The sequence below is a fragment of the Penicillium cosmopolitanum genome (genome assembly GCF_028827165.1).
Source record: "Penicillium cosmopolitanum strain IBT 29677 chromosome Unknown utg000006l:49.0-5199605.0:1.0-5204138.0, whole genome shotgun sequence".
NCBI classification, from domain to species: Eukaryota; Fungi; Ascomycota; class Eurotiomycetes; order Eurotiales; family Aspergillaceae; genus Penicillium; species Penicillium cosmopolitanum.
Window position 1 is genome coordinate 4,196,595 of NW_026622676.1, and position 18,027 is coordinate 4,214,621.

The 18,027-nt window shown below is 50.1% G+C and overlaps 6 protein-coding genes across 6 annotated transcripts; 3 read left to right on the forward strand and 3 right to left on the reverse strand.

Moving 5' to 3' along the window:
- Positions 1–2,361: 2,361 nt before the first annotated feature.
- On the forward strand, positions 2,362–5,455 carry N7509_006100 (glycosyltransferase; the record flags this gene model as incomplete). The annotated part of the gene is made up of 6 exons (XM_056630737.1): positions 2,362–2,506; positions 2,562–3,189; positions 3,241–3,449; positions 3,643–4,303; positions 4,353–5,013; positions 5,069–5,455. The coding sequence occupies 6 exons, from the start codon at positions 2,362–2,364 to the stop codon at positions 5,453–5,455; spliced, it is 2,691 nt and encodes an 896-aa protein (XP_056490039.1).
- A 979-nt stretch (positions 5,456–6,434) lies between these two features.
- Positions 6,435–8,799, reverse strand: N7509_006101 (Het-C domain-containing protein; the record flags this gene model as incomplete). Its single annotated transcript, XM_056630738.1, has 4 exons — positions 6,435–8,232; positions 8,287–8,445; positions 8,514–8,661; positions 8,715–8,799. 4 exons carry the CDS (start codon positions 8,797–8,799, stop codon positions 6,435–6,437), a joined length of 2,190 nt encoding a protein of 729 aa, XP_056490040.1.
- Positions 8,800–9,822: 1,023 nt separating this feature from the next.
- N7509_006102 (phytanoyl-CoA dioxygenase family protein) lies at positions 9,823–10,765 on the forward strand (the record flags this gene model as incomplete). The annotated part of the gene is made up of 2 exons (XM_056630739.1): positions 9,823–9,975; positions 10,028–10,765. 2 exons carry the CDS (start codon positions 9,823–9,825, stop codon positions 10,763–10,765), a joined length of 891 nt encoding a protein of 296 aa, XP_056490041.1.
- Positions 10,766–11,206: 441 nt separating this feature from the next.
- On the reverse strand, positions 11,207–12,856 carry aglA (putative alpha-galactosidase; the record flags this gene model as incomplete). Its single annotated transcript, XM_056630740.1, has 1 exon — positions 11,207–12,856. One exon carries the CDS (start codon positions 12,854–12,856, stop codon positions 11,207–11,209), a length of 1,650 nt encoding a protein of 549 aa, XP_056490042.1.
- A 1,295-nt stretch (positions 12,857–14,151) lies between these two features.
- On the forward strand, positions 14,152–15,641 carry N7509_006104 (Zn(II)2Cys6 transcription factor domain-containing protein; the record flags this gene model as incomplete). Its single annotated transcript, XM_056630741.1, has 3 exons — positions 14,152–14,318; positions 14,373–14,887; positions 14,950–15,641. 3 exons carry the CDS (start codon positions 14,152–14,154, stop codon positions 15,639–15,641), a joined length of 1,374 nt encoding a protein of 457 aa, XP_056490043.1.
- A 419-nt stretch (positions 15,642–16,060) lies between these two features.
- N7509_006105 (class I SAM-dependent methyltransferase) lies at positions 16,061–17,496 on the reverse strand (the record flags this gene model as incomplete). Its single annotated transcript, XM_056630742.1, has 4 exons — positions 16,061–16,345; positions 16,443–17,047; positions 17,088–17,301; positions 17,458–17,496. 4 exons carry the CDS (start codon positions 17,494–17,496, stop codon positions 16,061–16,063), a joined length of 1,143 nt encoding a protein of 380 aa, XP_056490044.1.
- Positions 17,497–18,027: the final 531 nt, after the last annotated feature.

Consider the following 18,027-nt stretch of genomic DNA (forward strand, 5'->3'; position numbering starts at 1 on the left):
TTCTCCTTCTTCTTCTTCTTCTCCTCAAGCTATTACTTTCGTCGAACCGCTACTGTTCCATTGCTTCGTATACTACGCTATACGTTGATCTGTGAGCATCTGAGCATCCTCACACTGTATCTAACTTTTGTCTTAGCTTTCTTCTCTCTCCTTAAGCTACTAGGGAGCTGATATTAAGGAACCTGGTAGAATTGGGGGAAAAAGCAAAGAGAGAAAATCATTGCAATAGGCTTAGTTATAGATAGTAAGATTAAGCAATAATATAGTAGTATTCATAAAAATAACAAGCATACTAGAGAAGAGAAGAGGAGTGTAATAGTGGCCTGATTGCAAGAAACAAGTGCATTGAGTACGCGATACTAAGTGTAGAGAAGAGATGAAAAGAGAGAGTGAGGCTCAGGAACCGCGCTAAGCCCGAAAAGGAAGTAGCCTCTGGTCCAGAGTGTTACAAGTAGGAGGGACAAAGGCTATCCGGTAGTAAGTTGATAATAGCGTAATTGCCCGGGCATTACCAGTGTATAGAACTCTTTATGGCCACATGAAAAATGACTTGAAGTCCAGGCAAGATGGCCGAGTGGTCTAAGGCGCTGTGTTTAGGTCAATTCCTATAATTCCGCAGTCCTCCGGGGCGTGGGTTCGAATCCCACTCTTGTCATTTTTTCACAATTTTTTTGAACTTTTGTCCACCTATCTTGATCGATATTGTTAAGGTGGATGGATGCCCAGAGATACTCACAGAGATCAGGTATCAATCACATAATGGTACCAGACAAAAACAGCAGTAGTGGTTTGGAAAACAGAATATCTTGATTTTTTCGAAGGGTGTTTCCTGTGGGCCGAGGCTGATTGATCTATCTGACATGGCCATGAGTAGAAAAGCCTCCAGAAAACCGGGCATTACGATTATCTACCAAAGTTGCCAATCGTAAATTAGGCTCTTCGTGCATCCTATTCTGTAATTTGCGTGAAGGGCATTTTTTGTTATCTGCTGAAATTTCGCCATACTGAGCAGAAATTTACTTGGTTTTATATTGGGACATCAACTTATACCATGGTATCGGGTGGATGATCGATCCATGTTGCGACCGGCCAAAAAAACAACAACCAGTATATGGGAGTTCTAACTCATCCTGGTTGGATGTATTTTACACGATGGGCAAAAAGATATCTCAGGTAGATTTTTGTAGGAATAGCCGAACGGGGGGGGTCGAACCCCCAACCTTGAGATTAAGAGTCTCACGCTCTACCGATTGAGCTAGCCCGGCAGGGCTGTTGTGTGGGGGAGCATCTTATGGCTATATGACCCAGATATTATTTACAATGGGACCGATCGTCCATAGTGGATCGTTCCAGTTGCTTGATCAATGCCGAAGGGTTGGAGATCCCACCCCTAGGTCTTGCTGACAGGAAGTGATCTGATAATTCAACACGTGTCGGTTCGGTATCAAGACAACTAATTCGTACAAGAGCCTGTCGAGGTCTGGGCAAGCTAATATTATCTATATAACTTTGATTTGTGACGAGGCGAATGATTCGGAGCCTAGATTTTATCTGGGCTACTGGAAACCGCGGTTCAGAGAATTTTCACGTCTGCGAATACCCGAGTCATGATTGCAGTTCAGCCACACTGAACTCACCCAGAACAAGCTTCCGCAGCTGACGTGAAAACCCATTATGGTAAAATTTGCTTCCTGCTTTCGGTTTCCATCGCTGATCATACATCCATCAGCCGGGCTCGACATAGCAATGATTCCCGAATCTGAAGTGCCAGCATTCTGCTTATTATTCCACAAATAATCGCAGAGGCCCGTCCACTTGGTGGTCGGAAAGGTTCATTGCCGTAATCCACAATGGATGTTTATTTAGTAGCTCGGGTATGTTATGGGCTTCTGGTAAGCCCCCTTCAAAATAATTTAAACCATTTCCGTTACTGCGGCCCCCATCTTGCCATGGTTAGATGCATTTTCCCACTCCAAAGCGGGAAACTATCTGTGACATCATGAGGTCATGACCGCTTTTCTGCATCAAGCTCAAACTTCCGCGGCTCTCGCGAATGGCTGTATTGTTGATCTCAGAAAGAATTTCCCAGCTTATTTGGGGAAGCCTAATTTGCAGACCAACATCGGCAGTAAAGTAGCACCATTGGAGGCCCGGTGTCTAGAACAGAATTGACAGGTCTGGTGTTCCGCCCAGATCCAAAATCCAAGAGCTTTGAAATTTTCCCGAGGCAATCTGGTGGTGGAACATGATAAAACATGAGCGATACTAAATGAACGAGTCATTCCAGGCAATCCATCATGATCCTATGGGCACTGGACCTCACTGCGATCTTGCCCAAAATTCATCTCTGGACTCCCAACTATGGCGACTCTGGCAGAATCTCGAGGGCAGAGTGCCATTTCAGCAGAAGATGGGCCACGCGAACGGCTAAACGCTCAAGAATTATCCCATGGACATGGAACAACCATTAGAGACCAGGAACTCAGCACTGGTGTCCGTGTAGAGGGTTCGTCCCGACCATCCCACTTAGATTTCCTGTTCGCATTAACTCACGAAGCCAGAAAATGGAAGGCTGGAAATCGATTTCCGGCAGCACCGGCATAAGCCCTGGCTTTCTACTCTAATGCAACACGTTGAGCAATCATCACATTCTGATGCAGAAAGGCATCCCAGCTCGGTTACTGTCCCGGAAGATCAGACCGTCTTTCCTTTGACTCTAAACGTCGTCATACAGGTTGTTGGGTCTCGGGGCGATATTCAGCCATTTGTCGCTCTGGGCCAAGAGCTCCAAAAGCACGGGCATCGCGTTCGACTTGCCACCCATATGGCTTTTCGTAAAGATGTGATTAATATGGGACTCGAATTCTTCAATATCGGTGGTAACCCCGAGGAATTGATGGCATTTATGGTCCAAAACCCTGGCTTGCTGCCAGGCATGCGCACCATCCGCAGTGGAGCGATACAGAAGCGCCGCCGCGAAATGAAAACCATCTTTTCTGGATGCTGGCGCTCATGTTATGAGGCGGGAGATGGAACGTCAATGCATCATATCCTTGAACATGTGCAAGACGGTGCTGTAGACTCCTGTGCACGACCATTTATTGCAGATGTTATTATCGCGAACCCTCCCGGCTTTGTCCACCTGAGTTGCGCCGAAAAGCTGGGAGTTCCTTTGAATATGATGTTCACGTATGTAAGATGATATAGATCCCGTAATTCAGGGCTCACCATATTCTCTAGCATGCCTTGGTCCCCAACGCAATCATTCTCGCACCCCCTAGCCAATATTCACTCGCAAAACACCAAGCCCTCTGTCGCGAACTTTGCATCTTATGGGATTGTGGAAGTCATGATGTGGGAAGGACTTGGAGATCTTATCAACCATTTTCGTAAGAACGAGCTAGGACTTGACCCACTGGACGCTATTCGGGCACCTAGCATGGTCCACCGTTTAAACATCCCGTACTCCTATCTCTGGTAAGTCACCTCGTGTAACAACCGAGCCAAGATACTGGTTGAAGCTAAGTGCAACAGGTCTCCGTCTCTCCTGCCAAAGCCGGAAGATTGGTCCAATAACATAGATATCTGTGGGTTTCAATTTCTTTCGAATGAGTCGGAATTCCAGCCCCCCGAAGAGCTTAGTGCCTTTCTCGAGGTGGGGGGAGCCTCCAATATACATTGGATTTGGTTCTATCGTTGTCGACGACCCTAAGAGGCTGACAGAGACCCTTTTCGAAGCTGTTCGCCGGACAGGCCGTCGTGCACTTATTTCAAAAGGGTGGAGCAAGCTAGGCTGCGGAGAAAGTGAGGTCCCGGATGGTATATATCTCTTGGAGTCTTGTCCCCATGATTGGCTTTTTCGTCGAGTATCCTGTGTTGTACATCATGGTGGTGCTGGAACTACAGCCGCCGGTCTTCTCTTCGGTCGCCCAACAGTTGTCGTTCCCTTCTTTGGAGACCAGCCATTCTGGGGCTCCATTGTTGATCGAGCTGGTGCCGGTCCACCACCCATCCCTTTCAAAGAGCTGACAGCCGAAAGACTGGCCGAGGCGATTGAAGAAGCTTTGGGAGAAAGGACCCAGAGATGTGCTAGGGAAATAGGAGAGAACATACGCTCCGAACAAGGAGTACGGAACGCTGTCCAAAGCTTTCACCGACATTTGGATATCGACAAGCTAAAATGCTCCATTTGCCCCGATCGACCGGCTGTGTGGTGGCTTCGGCATTCACACATCAAACTCAGCGCTTTTGCGGCATCAATACTGATACATACTGGCCACGTCAAGCCACGAGATGTCATACTGTAGGAGTTCCACACAAATGATTTCTCGAAATTGATCTGACGGTCTTAGGTATCGAGCTCAGGAATACGACACCAACCGCGACCCTCGTGGTCCTCTTTTCGCCGGCGCAGAAGTCTTATATGGCTTTATGACTGATCTCGTGATTGGATTCGCGCGTGTTCCGGGACAAATCCTACGCATAGTGTCTAGGTCGCAATCCCAAAACCTGCCAAAGGATTACAGAGGCAGAGAGTGGGCGATGTCACATTTTGCGGAGTGCCTGTCGAATCAGCAAAACAGGAGAGACAGTCAACCTGCCACAGACACAAATGGCCTCGTTCAGAGCTCGGCCGATATTCATGAGAGTACAAGAGATACTTCCTCAAGAGACCAGACCCTCCATTCTGCTACAGATGAGCCCCCAAGAGAACATCAAGCCCTTCCCATCCATGACTCAGGCTCTATTCACAACAAAGTTTCCATGAAGGCGGGAAACACCAAAGCGCCCTATAAAGGTTACAGCCATGTCAAACATGCTTTGTCCGAAACAAAATACCGCGTTGCGAAGTCTGCGAAATATGCCTTAAACTTTCTGTTAGTGTTGCCAACCGATTTCACTCTGAGTCTCTCGAAAGGATTTCACAACGCCCCAAAGCTTTACGGTGATAAGACAGTGGAATCGATACCAAAAGTCATCGGGATCAAGAGCGGCTTCAGAGCCGCGGGCAAAGTAAGCGATCGTGCGTAAACTCCAGTTGATAACCGATGAGCTCACTTACGAATAGGAAATGCGCCAAGGCTTCTACCATGGAGTGTCAGGACTCATTACCCAGCCCACCCTGGGGTTCCGGAATAGTGGAAGCAAAGGATTGGTGAAAGGGGTTGGGAAGGGTGTGGGAGGTGTTTTTTTCAAGCCGACTGCAGGTAAGAATATGTCCCCAATGTGGCACACGGGCGTGGTGAACAAAATTCGCATAGGTCTTTTGGGTCTAGTAGGGTTTCCTTTAGATGGGTTGCAAAAAAATGTGCGCAGCTCACTTTCTAAAAGCAAGTCTAAGGAAATCATTCAATCCCGCATTACACAAGGTATCGAAGAGATGTGTACTGCGTCGAGTGAAGAGCAAAATAGGGTGATTCAGAGGTGGCATGAACTACACAGCAGCATTTCTTGAGATAAGAATTCTGGAAAAGAGCCGGGGATTGTATGTATCTCTGTATTATCTAGCCATGTTGATTCAATCAATCACATTCCCTATCCACTATGCTACCATGTTCAACATGAATAGGGGCATTGATAAGAAATTAGTGTGTTTTAGAAAGATAAATTTAAAGTTGAGAACTTGAATGCACAGGCTTTGCTGGCAATGATAGTGTGTCACATAGGTGGCTGGCCTGGGCTAATTATGGCCTCATATTATTGCTTTGGCGCTTAGATATTAAATATCAATCTTCTTTTATTCTATAGATCTTATTTGCCCAGGTGGTAAGATGTCCAAATTTATATACCTATGTGAGGATGCTCAGATGCTCACAGATCAACGTACAGCGTAGTATACGAAGCAATGGAACAGTAGCGGTTCGACGAAAGTAATAGCTTGAGGAGAAGAAGGAGGAAGCTGAGATGGAACTAGATACATGTAGACATTGATGCCTAGTGGATGCCGCAGGCTCAAGGCATCCCCGAATGGTTACAACACCAGTTCGTTACAACCTAGGTAATTGTTGCAATTGCACAATAGTAAGGCTAGAAAATTTGTATGCTTACACCTAAGCTAGAATCATTTTGTTTTTCCTTGAGTGTTATGGCTCGAGACAAATAAAATAATCGTGTAGTATTAACGAAAAGTAAAAACGCCGAGGAAAGAGAAGAGAGAGCTCTCGTAATTATGGTATAAATGGTAGGTAGCTGTGGCCCTAGTAGTACTAGTAGTAAACCAAACCTTGGAAGGTTCAAGTTGGAGCTTAAAGCAAACTTTGGAACAGATACAGACACTTAACCTTGGAATCGACCATATTTATTCGATTAAGACCTATCTCAATATTTTAACCTCTAGATGCACCATCCAAATACACCCCAACCACACCCTCGCACCACAACTTGAAACCATCATTACCTCATAAAGCATTTACAGCATGATCGTACCGCCAAGTTCAATATCCATAACCGCCATTTCCATGTCCTTGTTGACCATGCTGGCCATAGGTCTGGTCTTGATACCCAGAATGTTGCTGGTGGTGCTGTGATCCGCCCCCACCCGCATTTCCAGCACCATCATCCTCAACGCCCCTCGACGAACCATGCGAAAGCCCACCGGGAATGAAGTTTGAGATTTTACTTTCAAGATTGTGCAGCTTATTCAAGTTCGACATACCGGGAATTGGAAGACTGGAGAGTTTATCCCAAGGCAAACCGGAGGACGAGTGGGACTGTTGCTGTCCCTGCTGCTGTGACTGGCCAAATCCAAAAAATGATGAATGACCACCGGAGGATTGCCCTTGTTGGCTGTGACCGTGTCCATGTCCATGGTTTCCACCAAGTGCAGCGAACCCACCCTGGCCGCCGCCGTGTGTGTGAGGAACACCGCCGGTGTTTTTGCCAGAACGGACACCCTCAGAGCTGAGGACATCGTTCAAGTTAGCGCCACGGTCGGGGCGAGAGTGAGTCCAGTTTTGAACGGCCTCGAACATCGATCGGTGGGCTTCATTGCTCATATCCCGGAGAACGGGGTGATGGAATACGCGCAAGCAGTCGTTAAGAACTTCCTGCTCGGGAACGTCGGTGTGCTGCCAGGCGTAAAGCACACGGGGAGCGACATACTTAACAATCGCAGAGGCAACCTGTCCGGCGGGTTCGTTGAGAATATTGGCAAAGTGGTCCTTGGAAAGCAGCGAGTGGGTGGGATCAGTGCAGTGTGGATCAGTCCATGGCTCATACTGGTGCTTTCCTGATGCCTCGACAACGCCCGCAGATCCAGTCTGCAGAGACTTCGAGGCGGCGTTGATCAGGGGTCTCACAAAAGGTGCAAGGAGAGACATGATAAAGACGGTCAAGGTCTCCGAGATCTTCTCGATGATGGACTCGAGCCCGGGAACCTTTTCGATGATCGAATTGAGCTTCCGGACCACCTTGTCGCGGAAGGCCAGAATGGGATAGATCTTGGACACTGTCTCCTGGGGGTTGAAATCCGGCATACCACTGAGACCTGGACCTGGGCCGGAGCTACCAGATGAAGGCTGAGGTGTCGCAGCACGAGATCCCCCAGTCTCTGCGTAGCCCATATGCGACCCGCGAGAGCGATTGAGGGTCTCCTGTGTGTCGGACTGATGCTTCAGGTTCTCAGCTTCAGATACAAGGTCTCTTGTACCTGGAATTTTCCCCAAAAGCCCCGTAAGGGAATTGAGTGAGTTATTAGACTGGGCATTATTCTCTGCGTCACCCAGTGCTAGGTCCATCTCGTTGACCTCGGACTGAGTAAAGTGATCGGTAGCCTCTCCTAGCACGGAGTGAAAGAAATCAACCATGCCAAAGGTACCAGTAACAAGCGGGAAGACATGGTGTCCACGAACATTGCATTGGGTGGCCGTGCCAGTGTGCGGAAACACATTGTGCATGCCCATCTCACGAAGGACCAGCTCACAATAATTGGTATGCGCGGCAAAGTCCTCAAGCGTGTGAAGGCCCTGGCCGAGGCATCTGAGTGCTTCGCAAAGATCCTCTTCCTTGCCCTTGCTGTTCCCACCATTGGTGTACATGCGTCCGTAGTGAATACTACGGCTTAAACTGAATTTCACATAGGCAGCACTAGTAGCCCAGTCACCGTGCTCATTGGCGATATAGTTCTTCATTCCCGTTTCGGGGTCGATTTCCAGCTCAACATTGCGGACCGGGGGTCGCAGGCGCTTATCGAACTGACGCGCATCCTCATTGTCGGCGTAGTCCTTAGGGTTGCTGGGAAGTAATTAGTGGAAAAGTCCCCCGAGAAAGATTTATTCTTTCACATACTCAATATGTTCTTCCGGCCGATAAACCCCGAGACGATCGGAGGTGACTTCAAATTCGCCTGTCGCATAGCCGAAACTCAGGAACGAGAGGACCCACACAAGAACACGGATTGTTTCGGCCTGGAGATTTTTCAGGGTCCCGACATCCATTGCCTGCGAACTGGTGGCATGTGTCAGCTCAGGGTCTTCCGGTCCCCACGTCCCTCCCCAAACATTGCGCAGACTCACTAGTCGCGCAACCAATTTCCAAAGTATACGCGCTTGACCATGGTGGAGGTCCATTTATGACCGTGGATGAAGGCGACTGTTTTGAGGACGTCTTCGATATCGCCATGGCGCCAGTTTTTCCCCTCAACGGCGGAGATCGAGGCAATATCTATGTATGTCAGCAACTTGATGGGTTAATTAGATATGGATGAAGAGACATACTTCCGGCACCAAAGGCGTGGACTTGGGGTAATAGCAGCAGTAGGCACACGACCAGGGCGGGGAAACCCGCTCGGAGGAAGGGCATGGTGGGGTGGAAGAAGATAAATTTGGATCAAGGGCGAAGGATAGACTAGGAATCCATAAGGATTTGGAGAGAAAGAAGAGAGAAAGAAAGAAAAGAGAGTTGGAGTAGGAGTAGAGTCGCTGTGTCTCAGGCAGGCCTTGGCAGTCCGCGATGACGTGGGAGGGGCAGAGTACAAACACAAACACAAGCACAGTAACAAGTGCGAAATTGCATGATCTCACGGTCTCCCAAATTCAACATAAATGTAGTATATACATCTTTCCAACTTGAACCTATACTTAGCCCGCCGAATGAAAATCCGTGGGAATTATCGTCATGGTTCCATGTTTCAAGTTCTGCTGTTCCGCGGGGCAGATCTACTGGAAGTAGAAGTATACAAACCACCAGTAGAGGGTTGGCTAAACATCAAGCACAGTCTCGAGGTCCCTGTGATTTAGGTCAGTGTATAAATCATTTTAAATTCCTCCAGCCGTCTTCTTACTGTCTTCTTACGACATCAAAGGTTATGAAACAGCGTGTTGGAAAGCCCCGAACAAAGATAACGATTCACTCCAGGCTAACTTGAAGCTGCCAGGCGTCATGCATTATGTGCAGTCAAGCTTCTGCAAGCTCGGTGATACCCTGACACCGAGATACTGGCTGATACTACCACGCAGATCGTGGCAGATCGTGACCTGCCACGAGGAACCCAGGGAATCTAGTGGGGGCATCGGACTTTAATGTCTTCCAGAGCCTCCGATTCAACCCCACGATCCGATCTTTGCCCTAACATGGGGGATAAATGGGAAAATGGGGGGGGGGGAAACGAACAATCAGATTGACAATTTGTGAAGGTCACATTGGATCCACAGTAGCATAGGCTAAATGTCACAGTCGCAGTCCCACGTACTACTAGTATACTACTAGTACTATGTAGCATCTACTTCAACCCCGCACATATAAACACGGGCTTCTCCAGACTTCAAGTTTCCAGACTTCCCTCCCCCACCTAACCCCATTCTAACCCTCACCCTCACACACATTATGTCCACAACACCCAACCTTGACGCCCTCCAACGCGACGGCTTCGTCGTCGTCCGCAACCTCCTCACCCCCACCGAAATCACCCACTACCGCACCATCGCCACAGAAGCCACCACCAAAACCCGCACCGGAAGCTGGCCTCACTTCCGCACCGTCCCCAAACAATTCCCCCCCATGGCCCTCCACCCCACCCCCAGCCTCCGAGGGTGGAATCTGGGGTGTCCAACACCTAATGCACCCCTCCATGCCAGGCCGCGAAGCCTTCGCAAAATGCTACTTCTCCCCGACAATCCTCGCCGTCGCCGAAGAACTAATGGGTGTGAACGCCGACACAACAACCGATAACGAACCCCTCGTAATGGAACTCTTCAATCTCCTCGTCGCGCCGGAAACCAAAGACTTTGAACTCCGCTGGCACCGCGACGACGTCGCTGAAACCGCCACCGCCGAAGAAGAAATCTCCCAATTAGCCGCCAAATCGCCCGGCGGCCGCCAGTCACACGCACAATATAACCTCGCGCTCTGTCGCGATGCCTCGCTTATCGTCGTGCCAGGCTCACACCGTCGCGCACGCACAGATGCAGAGCGCAATGCGGATCCCTACGAGCCGCATATGCCCAACCAGCTCATTGTCGAGTTACAGCCCGGCGACGCGGTCTTCTACGATAGTAATATCTTGCACCGCGGGACGTACAAGCATAAGCCTGCCAGCGGGGAGGAGACGCGGTTGACGCTTCATGGCAGTTTGGGGTTGAAGAGTGCTGATGCGGATGATGCGGAGAAGAAGAAGGTGCGTGCTACGGCGGTCTTGCAGCATGGTGTTGGGGCTTGGGTGCATCGCGAGGACGCGGCTTTTGGGCTTGGGGAGAGACCGGAGAAAATGCGGGCGAATCTTGTGGCTATGGGGACTGGGGAGGGGGTCGGGTTCTCTTTGCAGGGATAGATATTGTAGGTTATGGCTTGCTTAAGCGTGGAATTGCACCATTTGCATTTGCATTCGCATTCGCAGCTCTTAATGCATTGTACAGTTGGGAATTTGAGTGATAAAGATTTTATTTACTCTCAATCGTGTATGCTAATTAGATAGACTCATGATATGATTGATGCCTCTGAAAGGCCTGGGTAGAGTATGCCCGCTACTGACCTCGGGATGGGTTTGTTAGTTGCATGCAGCATAACCGATACAACCCACCCTTTCTCCTATTCCTTCGAATAAATACAATCGAACAAAGAAGAGAACTGTTTATCGATATGTACAATCATCTGATATTTCGTAACCCGGTATACCTTTCTGCGATTGCAGACTATAGACAATGGTACTACGTTGTACTGTACTATGTGCAGCTTCCATTCAAGCATTGACCCATACTACCTGAAGGAAGATCTACTTCTTGGCAGCGCCTTCAGCCAAACGAACGCCACTCGGCAATCCCAAGATCTGACCCGCTTGTTCGAGACTGCAAGTCCCCAGACGACCAGCCCCGCCGGACTCCGCCAAACAGCCGCCCTTATCATTCTGCAGATGGCCAGTCATATAGTGTGACCATACTGTACCGGATCCACCATTGCATGATGCGAGGGTGACCCCGCCGGCGCTCGTAGCCAGACACTTGGATTTATCCGAGAGAGGGCTCAGGGTCAGTTTGCTTCCGTGAGAGGAGACGTGCCAGACCTGGGAATCGGCGGCTTGGCATGATTCAAACGTGACGCCCGTGGACGATGCGGTTAGGCAGTGGCTGGTTGCTGTGTTAAGGATCATGCCGGTTGGCGTGATTTTGGTGCATTTACGTGGTGGTGTAATACGGAGAACACTGGTGGCATGGCTTTCCAGGGTGATATCAACGGCATCTTTGATGGTCGAAACGGTTCCGGTTAGGAGATCACGGGCTTTGTACTTGCAGCCAGAGTCCAGTCCCAGCCGGGTGATGGGGATGGTCGTCTTGCTGGTATCATTTCCTCGGTTCAGGACGGTGAGGAGCCGGTCTCCGTTTGCCAGAGAGCGAGTTAGTACATCGAAGTCGCTGTCGCGACTAACTAGGGCCGATTGTTCAGCGAGCGGATCTTGGTCGACGGCGATCAAGTCCTTGTTGCTAAGGAACTCGATCTCACTATCCGACAGGTCAGGGATATACGCGCTGATAATCAACGGCGCACCCATCGAAGCCCAGAGTGCGAAATGAGATCGCTTTTCCACGTCCGTGAGACCCGGGTGATCTGGAATCAGGAAATCCGGATCATTATAGTAACCGGGCTGTTGATAGCGCACTACTAGCGTGTGGTAGTGGTAATTCACCATGATACTGTCCCAGGCACTTCCTTCTCCACTGTAAACAAGGACATCATCCGAGTGCCGCGCCAGTTCACCATACTCGGGGATCCAGTCCATAACTATGGCCCAGTCCGTGGCATTGGTGGAAAAGTACGCTGGGGCGGATTCGGAGAATATTAGCGGATCCTGCATGCCACTCAAGATCTTGTGCCACTTGCTATAGAGCTGGCGATATTCGTCTCGCAGCGGTTGACCGTCTTCAGAGAAAACATTGCATCCGTCGAGCTTGAGGTAGTCGATGCCCCAGTTGGCAAAGCTCTCGGCATCCTGTTCTTCATGGCCCAAAGAACCTGGATAGCCACCGCAGGTTGCATTGCCGGCGTCCTCATAGATACCCAAGTGGAAGCCATGGCTTTTGGCATACTTGGCCAGCCACGGAATGCCATGGGGAAACAGTGTTGTGTTCCACTGCAGTGATCCGTCCGTGGCACGTTCATGGGTCATCCAGCAATCATCCAGATTGAGGCGATTGTAACCCACATCACGAAGACCGCGATTGACCATGGCCTGGGCAGTATCGGTAAAGAGGGTCTCGTTAAGATCGCATTCGAACCGCGCCCAGTTATTGAAGCCCATTGGGGGAGCCGCAAGGAGATCTGGGTTAGACACCGATGCCAGGACCTGAGCAGGAAGCGATTGGACCATCAAGAGTCCAGCCATGGCCGTGCTCGCTGGAACGGACCAGCGGGTTGAAGATCTCGGCATAACGTGCTCCGTGATAGTACTAGTAGTGATGAAGAAACCGGATTGGAAGGGTTGAAGGATTTGGAATAGTAGTAGGATTCTCCAGAAGAGAAAAAAATAAAATAAAAATTAAAGTCTGAAATCAGATTTGCCAAATTTGCCAAGCTGATAGTGTCCAACTGAGAGATCTGAGCAATGGTCCGATCGAATTCCATACCCCGGAGAGTCCTCAGGCAAGCTTTATGGCGCCCTGAAGCCATGTACGATGGAGATTCCCCGCACCGGAGATCCGCGATCGACACGAATCATACGTTGGGGTGAGTGGTACTCAGGGCGAAGGGGACTGCGACGGTGGCATTCATCGATAAGGAGATAATTAATTAAAGAACAGGTGCAGCGGTCGATCAGGACGTTCTCGCCTCGCCGCGCCCCTGTCCGGACCCGTGGGGGGAACTAGGATAAGATCTGCATCTGCATTCTACGTTCCAGCATGATGCAGCCCTGAGCGCGAGCGCGAACGCGACCACGAACGCGAGCGCTAACAGCAGCAGTTCTACAGTGGTGTTGCAAAAGTTTGAAACCCCATGTTGACTGTTCTTGTCTCCGCCTTCTAATCGCGGACAGGTAGCTACCTGAGATGGAAAAGATAGGCCATTCATTCTATTCCATCTCAGGTAGCTGCTAGTTTTCCATTAGAAGGCGGTAAATCATAGTGGGCAATATGGGGTTTCAAACTTTTGCAACACCACTGTAGCCATATGGAACACACGGACCATGTGAGTTCTTCTCGGTAGTTATATGCATGATGATGGAAGGGAGCGGAGTGGGCCGTGACCGTGACCGTGACCGTGAACAGAAAATGGGGTTTCGCAGAACCTTGAAAATTCCCATTTCGCAGATTAGTTGCCAATGGGGAGGAAAGTCGGGATCTAAGAGATCTGAGGGATCTGAGGGATCACATTCGCCATTCAATGGTGGCAGTGTGGGCCTGGGAAAAGAAGAAAAGAAGAAACGATTGTATCTTGTGTATTGGCATTGTGCATTGTGCAGCTGAAAAGAAAAGACCGGAGGCCCACACTTCAAGCCAAGATTGACTAAAAACAGATGGGATTCGATTCAGCTGGGTACGAGTAAAAAAAGGAAGAAAAGAGGAAAGGAAGAGAAGAGGGCGCGAGTGGAACTTTGAACTCTGCTTTGCAGGTCCCCCCCCCCCCCACTTGCCCAACGGTGATCACTGGGAATCACCAAACTTGAGAGTCTTTTAGCTTCTTAGCTTTTCTCTCTCTCTCTCTCTCTACATGTCTCCGTCTCGAGAAATGTCCCCCGATTCTAAGACCAAGATTCGCCCCCAGCAATCCTGTGTGCGATGTCGTGAACGCAAGGTTAAGGTATGCTTTGAACTGGAGCTGGAGCTGGAGCTGAAACTAGGCGCGATTATCATCTCGCCATTCCTCCCCACCGCCACCCTCATCATTCCGATGCCGTACCATCGCTAACACTTTTTACCTTCCCCCCCCCCCCAGTGCGATCGTTCCAGACCTTGTCACGCCTGTATTATCCGTGGCCTCGAAGCAGAATGTACATACCTCGCAACCGCCGAAGATCATGCGCAAATCAACCAGGCCGAGATCATCGATCGCTTGCGCCGTGAAGTTGCGCAGCTGCGGGGACAATTGAGTCAGGGTCCTCGACAGGCTCCTAGTCCCGGCACCGTTCGTCGCCGACACGATTATGCGCGAAAATATGGAGGAGGCGCAGCTTCAAATCCCAGTGCCAGCAATAGTCGGAATGGATATGCGGGGAATCGCATGGCGCAAAGGCAGAGTAATGCTGGTGGAAGTGAGAACGAAGGGAGCTGGGCTGGGTCCTCCCCCAGTTCGTCCACGACTACTATGACCAATTCCAATTCGGTGACTATGACCAGCCCCGATAGCACGGGAAGTGAGAATGGTTCTACCATGTTCTCGTATCCCGCGGCTGGACCGTATGGGACGAGTATCGTCGCCGAGGCCGAAGGCGCGGGCGCATTCAGCGAACTCGGCTACTCAACCTGTGAGTTTCTAACAGGGAACAGTACAGTAATAACTCTTAAACCTGCTGACCAGTGAAAACAGTAAATAAAGATTCAGACGAAGTGACTGTGGCCTACTGCCAACCCGGACTTCCAACCTTCGGCGAGATCCCGGCCTCGACTCCCTTACTGCCAGGGATTGTCTCGCAACCAATCATGCATCCAGAAACCTCGCAATTCCAGGGGATCCCCCCCATACAGCTGAACGGGCCGTACGGGGACGCGCAGGGCTATATCCCGACACGCGATTACTACGAGAAACCAGACCCTCAGTCACAACCCCAACCACAACCACACGCATATCCATGGGGTCACGATGCAATGGGATCGCAATTCTCGGCCCCTTATTCGGATTCCTCTTCACACCTAGCCTCTATCAATCACTTTGATGCACACGCAAATGCGCAAACCACATCACCGCCGATTCCGAATCCGAATCCGAACTCGTTATTCCAAAGTCCGCCTGCACCACCACCAATTAGTCAACACCAACACCAACACCAACTGGATCCACTTCAGCGAGAACTCACCCCAAATCCAATCGATTCAATCCCAGATTCTTGGAAGATAGAAGGGAAAGAAGAGCTTCTGGAGACCTTACTCCAAACAATCAGCAGCTGCGACGAGAAATCCGTCGCGCAAGTCGTCAGCGTTGTGAGAGCCAGTGCCACGCCTGAGGCGGCTGTCTCGGGAATATGCCAAGTTCTAGGGATCAGCGGAATCAACGGCCAATGACCGAAGCTCAGGCTTAAGGCCAGAGACCTGGTCAGAGCTCATAGCCTCGTACGAGTACATATTACATACCAGATCCGATTAGACAGGGCGCAGTGTACATACATACATACATACATCATACTATTAGAGATTTCGAATTTCGGTGGTAATGAGTAATTACATGCAATATTGAATGCTCGTGGGCTGGTTCCACTGCAATTCGCTGTCGTCGAATTTCCTGTTGTCCAAAGGGAGGTGTCTGGTCTAGTACATCAGAAAAGAGAAGGGAAAACAAAACGCCTTTATACATCAATGCAAGTCATAAGTCGTCACGTCGTGTAAATAATGCAAAGAAGAGAAAAGAGAACATAAGAAATAACAGAATAGAAAGGAAGAAAGGAAGGAAAAAGCGATCGTCAAGTCGTAGATGATTGTCACCATCATGGGGCTTGGCCATTCCCATTCCCATTCGAAGTCGAAGTCGAATTCGCATCGAATGGTTTCTGTCCGTAGACAAAGTGGAACCGAATATAGAGGTGAAACTTATTGCTCACCAGCTCGGCGCGGACTCGATCCATATACTCCTGCGCTTGTTGGAAAGAGAACCCCAACACGCGAGTGAAGAGGGCAAGGGTATACGGCTCGACGACTTCGAGGATAGTCGCTTTTCCCACGCGACCGATTTCCTTGAGCCGGCGATTCTTAGGCCACCCGCCGACCGGGCACTGTTAAGGGTAAGCTTGGAAGGAAGAGAAACAAAAGGGCATAATAAGAGAGTGTAAAAGAGTACCCGGGAAGAGAGCGGGAATTGGAGCATCAAACCTTGTAAATATCATCCGTAACATTCTCAAATCCCTCAGCGGTCATCCAATCAAAGATCATAGGCGCAACATTAACAGGCTTCCCAAACTGTTTACTCGCCTGACTTAATCGATCTTGCCAATCCGTAATAGCCGTCGCCCGAAGATGTGACCCATCATCAGAAATGACCCACGTCTCGAACTCCTGTGCCTCAAACCACCCGCCAGGCTTCAGGTGTGTAAATGCCTGTCGTAATAATCGCGGCCAGTCGCCGATTCCACCGCCCAAACTGCGCGCGTGGATATAGTCAAAGGCTTCGCTGGGTGTAAATGTCCAGTCGCTCTCTGCGTCATCGATGAAGAAGCGGCAATTGGGTGGGGCCCAGTTTGGTTGGATGGGACTTAGGTCTGTGCCGATTATGTCGGTTGCTGGGAGGTCTTCGGCCATTTCGAGGGCCCAGTCGCCGGTGCCGGTGCCAATGTCGAGGATTCGTCGCGGTGGATTGGTGGTGGTGGTGGTGGTGTTGTTGTTGTTGTTGTTGTTGATGTTTATATCATCTCCGGTGCTGAGGTCGGAATTTAAGATTGAGCCGGAGCTGGAGCTGGAGCTAGAGCTAATATCAGGGTCTCGATCCCCGCGATCCCGGTCGCGTGGGAGGGGGGGCACGATGAAGATCGCCACCGCTGAGAAGTTTGAAGAGATGATGCATCAGGGCTAGTCGGTCTTGTTCCTCTTCGTCGTTTGGGAAAGGGTATTGGCCATGTCGATAGGCGTGGTAGCGGCGGCCATTTTCATAGCAGTAGTCTCGTACTGAGGAAGCGAAGGATAAATCAGAGCCCACGAGAGATTGTGTGTCGAAGAGAGAGTCATCGTCACTTGTCTGGGAGTGTGGTTAGAGCTGGGAATTGGCGATCGGAGCAAAGGCGAGGTGAGGTGAGGTGAGGTAGGTTTTGGAGGGGTAGATGGGTAGATGGGATGGTTACAAAGATGGGAAGGGAAGCTACAGGGCCAGGGCCAGGAACGGAGGGCAGCTTACATCAACTTGAATACTCTCGTTGGGATTTGGCTGAGACATGGGAAGAAAAGAAAGAACAAGACCAGGCATAAGAAGGAAAGGGAAATTAAAATTGGTGAAGATATCGCGGAATACCGAGAGAAAGGTCGTCGGGGCGCAAGTGATGCATCACCCGGCTGGAACTCAGCGCGATAGGTCAAGCCTGCAGGAGTCCCCGCAGTTTCCAGCCAGCAGGGACGAGCGCTGAATGAGGTGGGCTTGGGATTTGGACGAATCTGATACGAGTCGGCTGGGCTAGATTTTCAGCTGGTATGGAGTGATGCAGATGTGATGCGCTATGCGTTATGCGTATGGGTTATGCAACCACAGCGTACACCGTCGGGAGTATCCCTGCGTTCCCACCCAGTTGGGCCCTCGTCTCCACTTCTGCGGGCCCCTTCCTTGCTTGGTTTGATGCGTTTGACTCGTGAGCCACTCGGAATTGGCGTGCTTTGCAACCCGGTCTGATTCAGTCGATTCTATTACAGTATACTACCAGTGATGTACTAGAGAGTATAATTGGTCAACTATTTGATGAGTTAACTACCACTA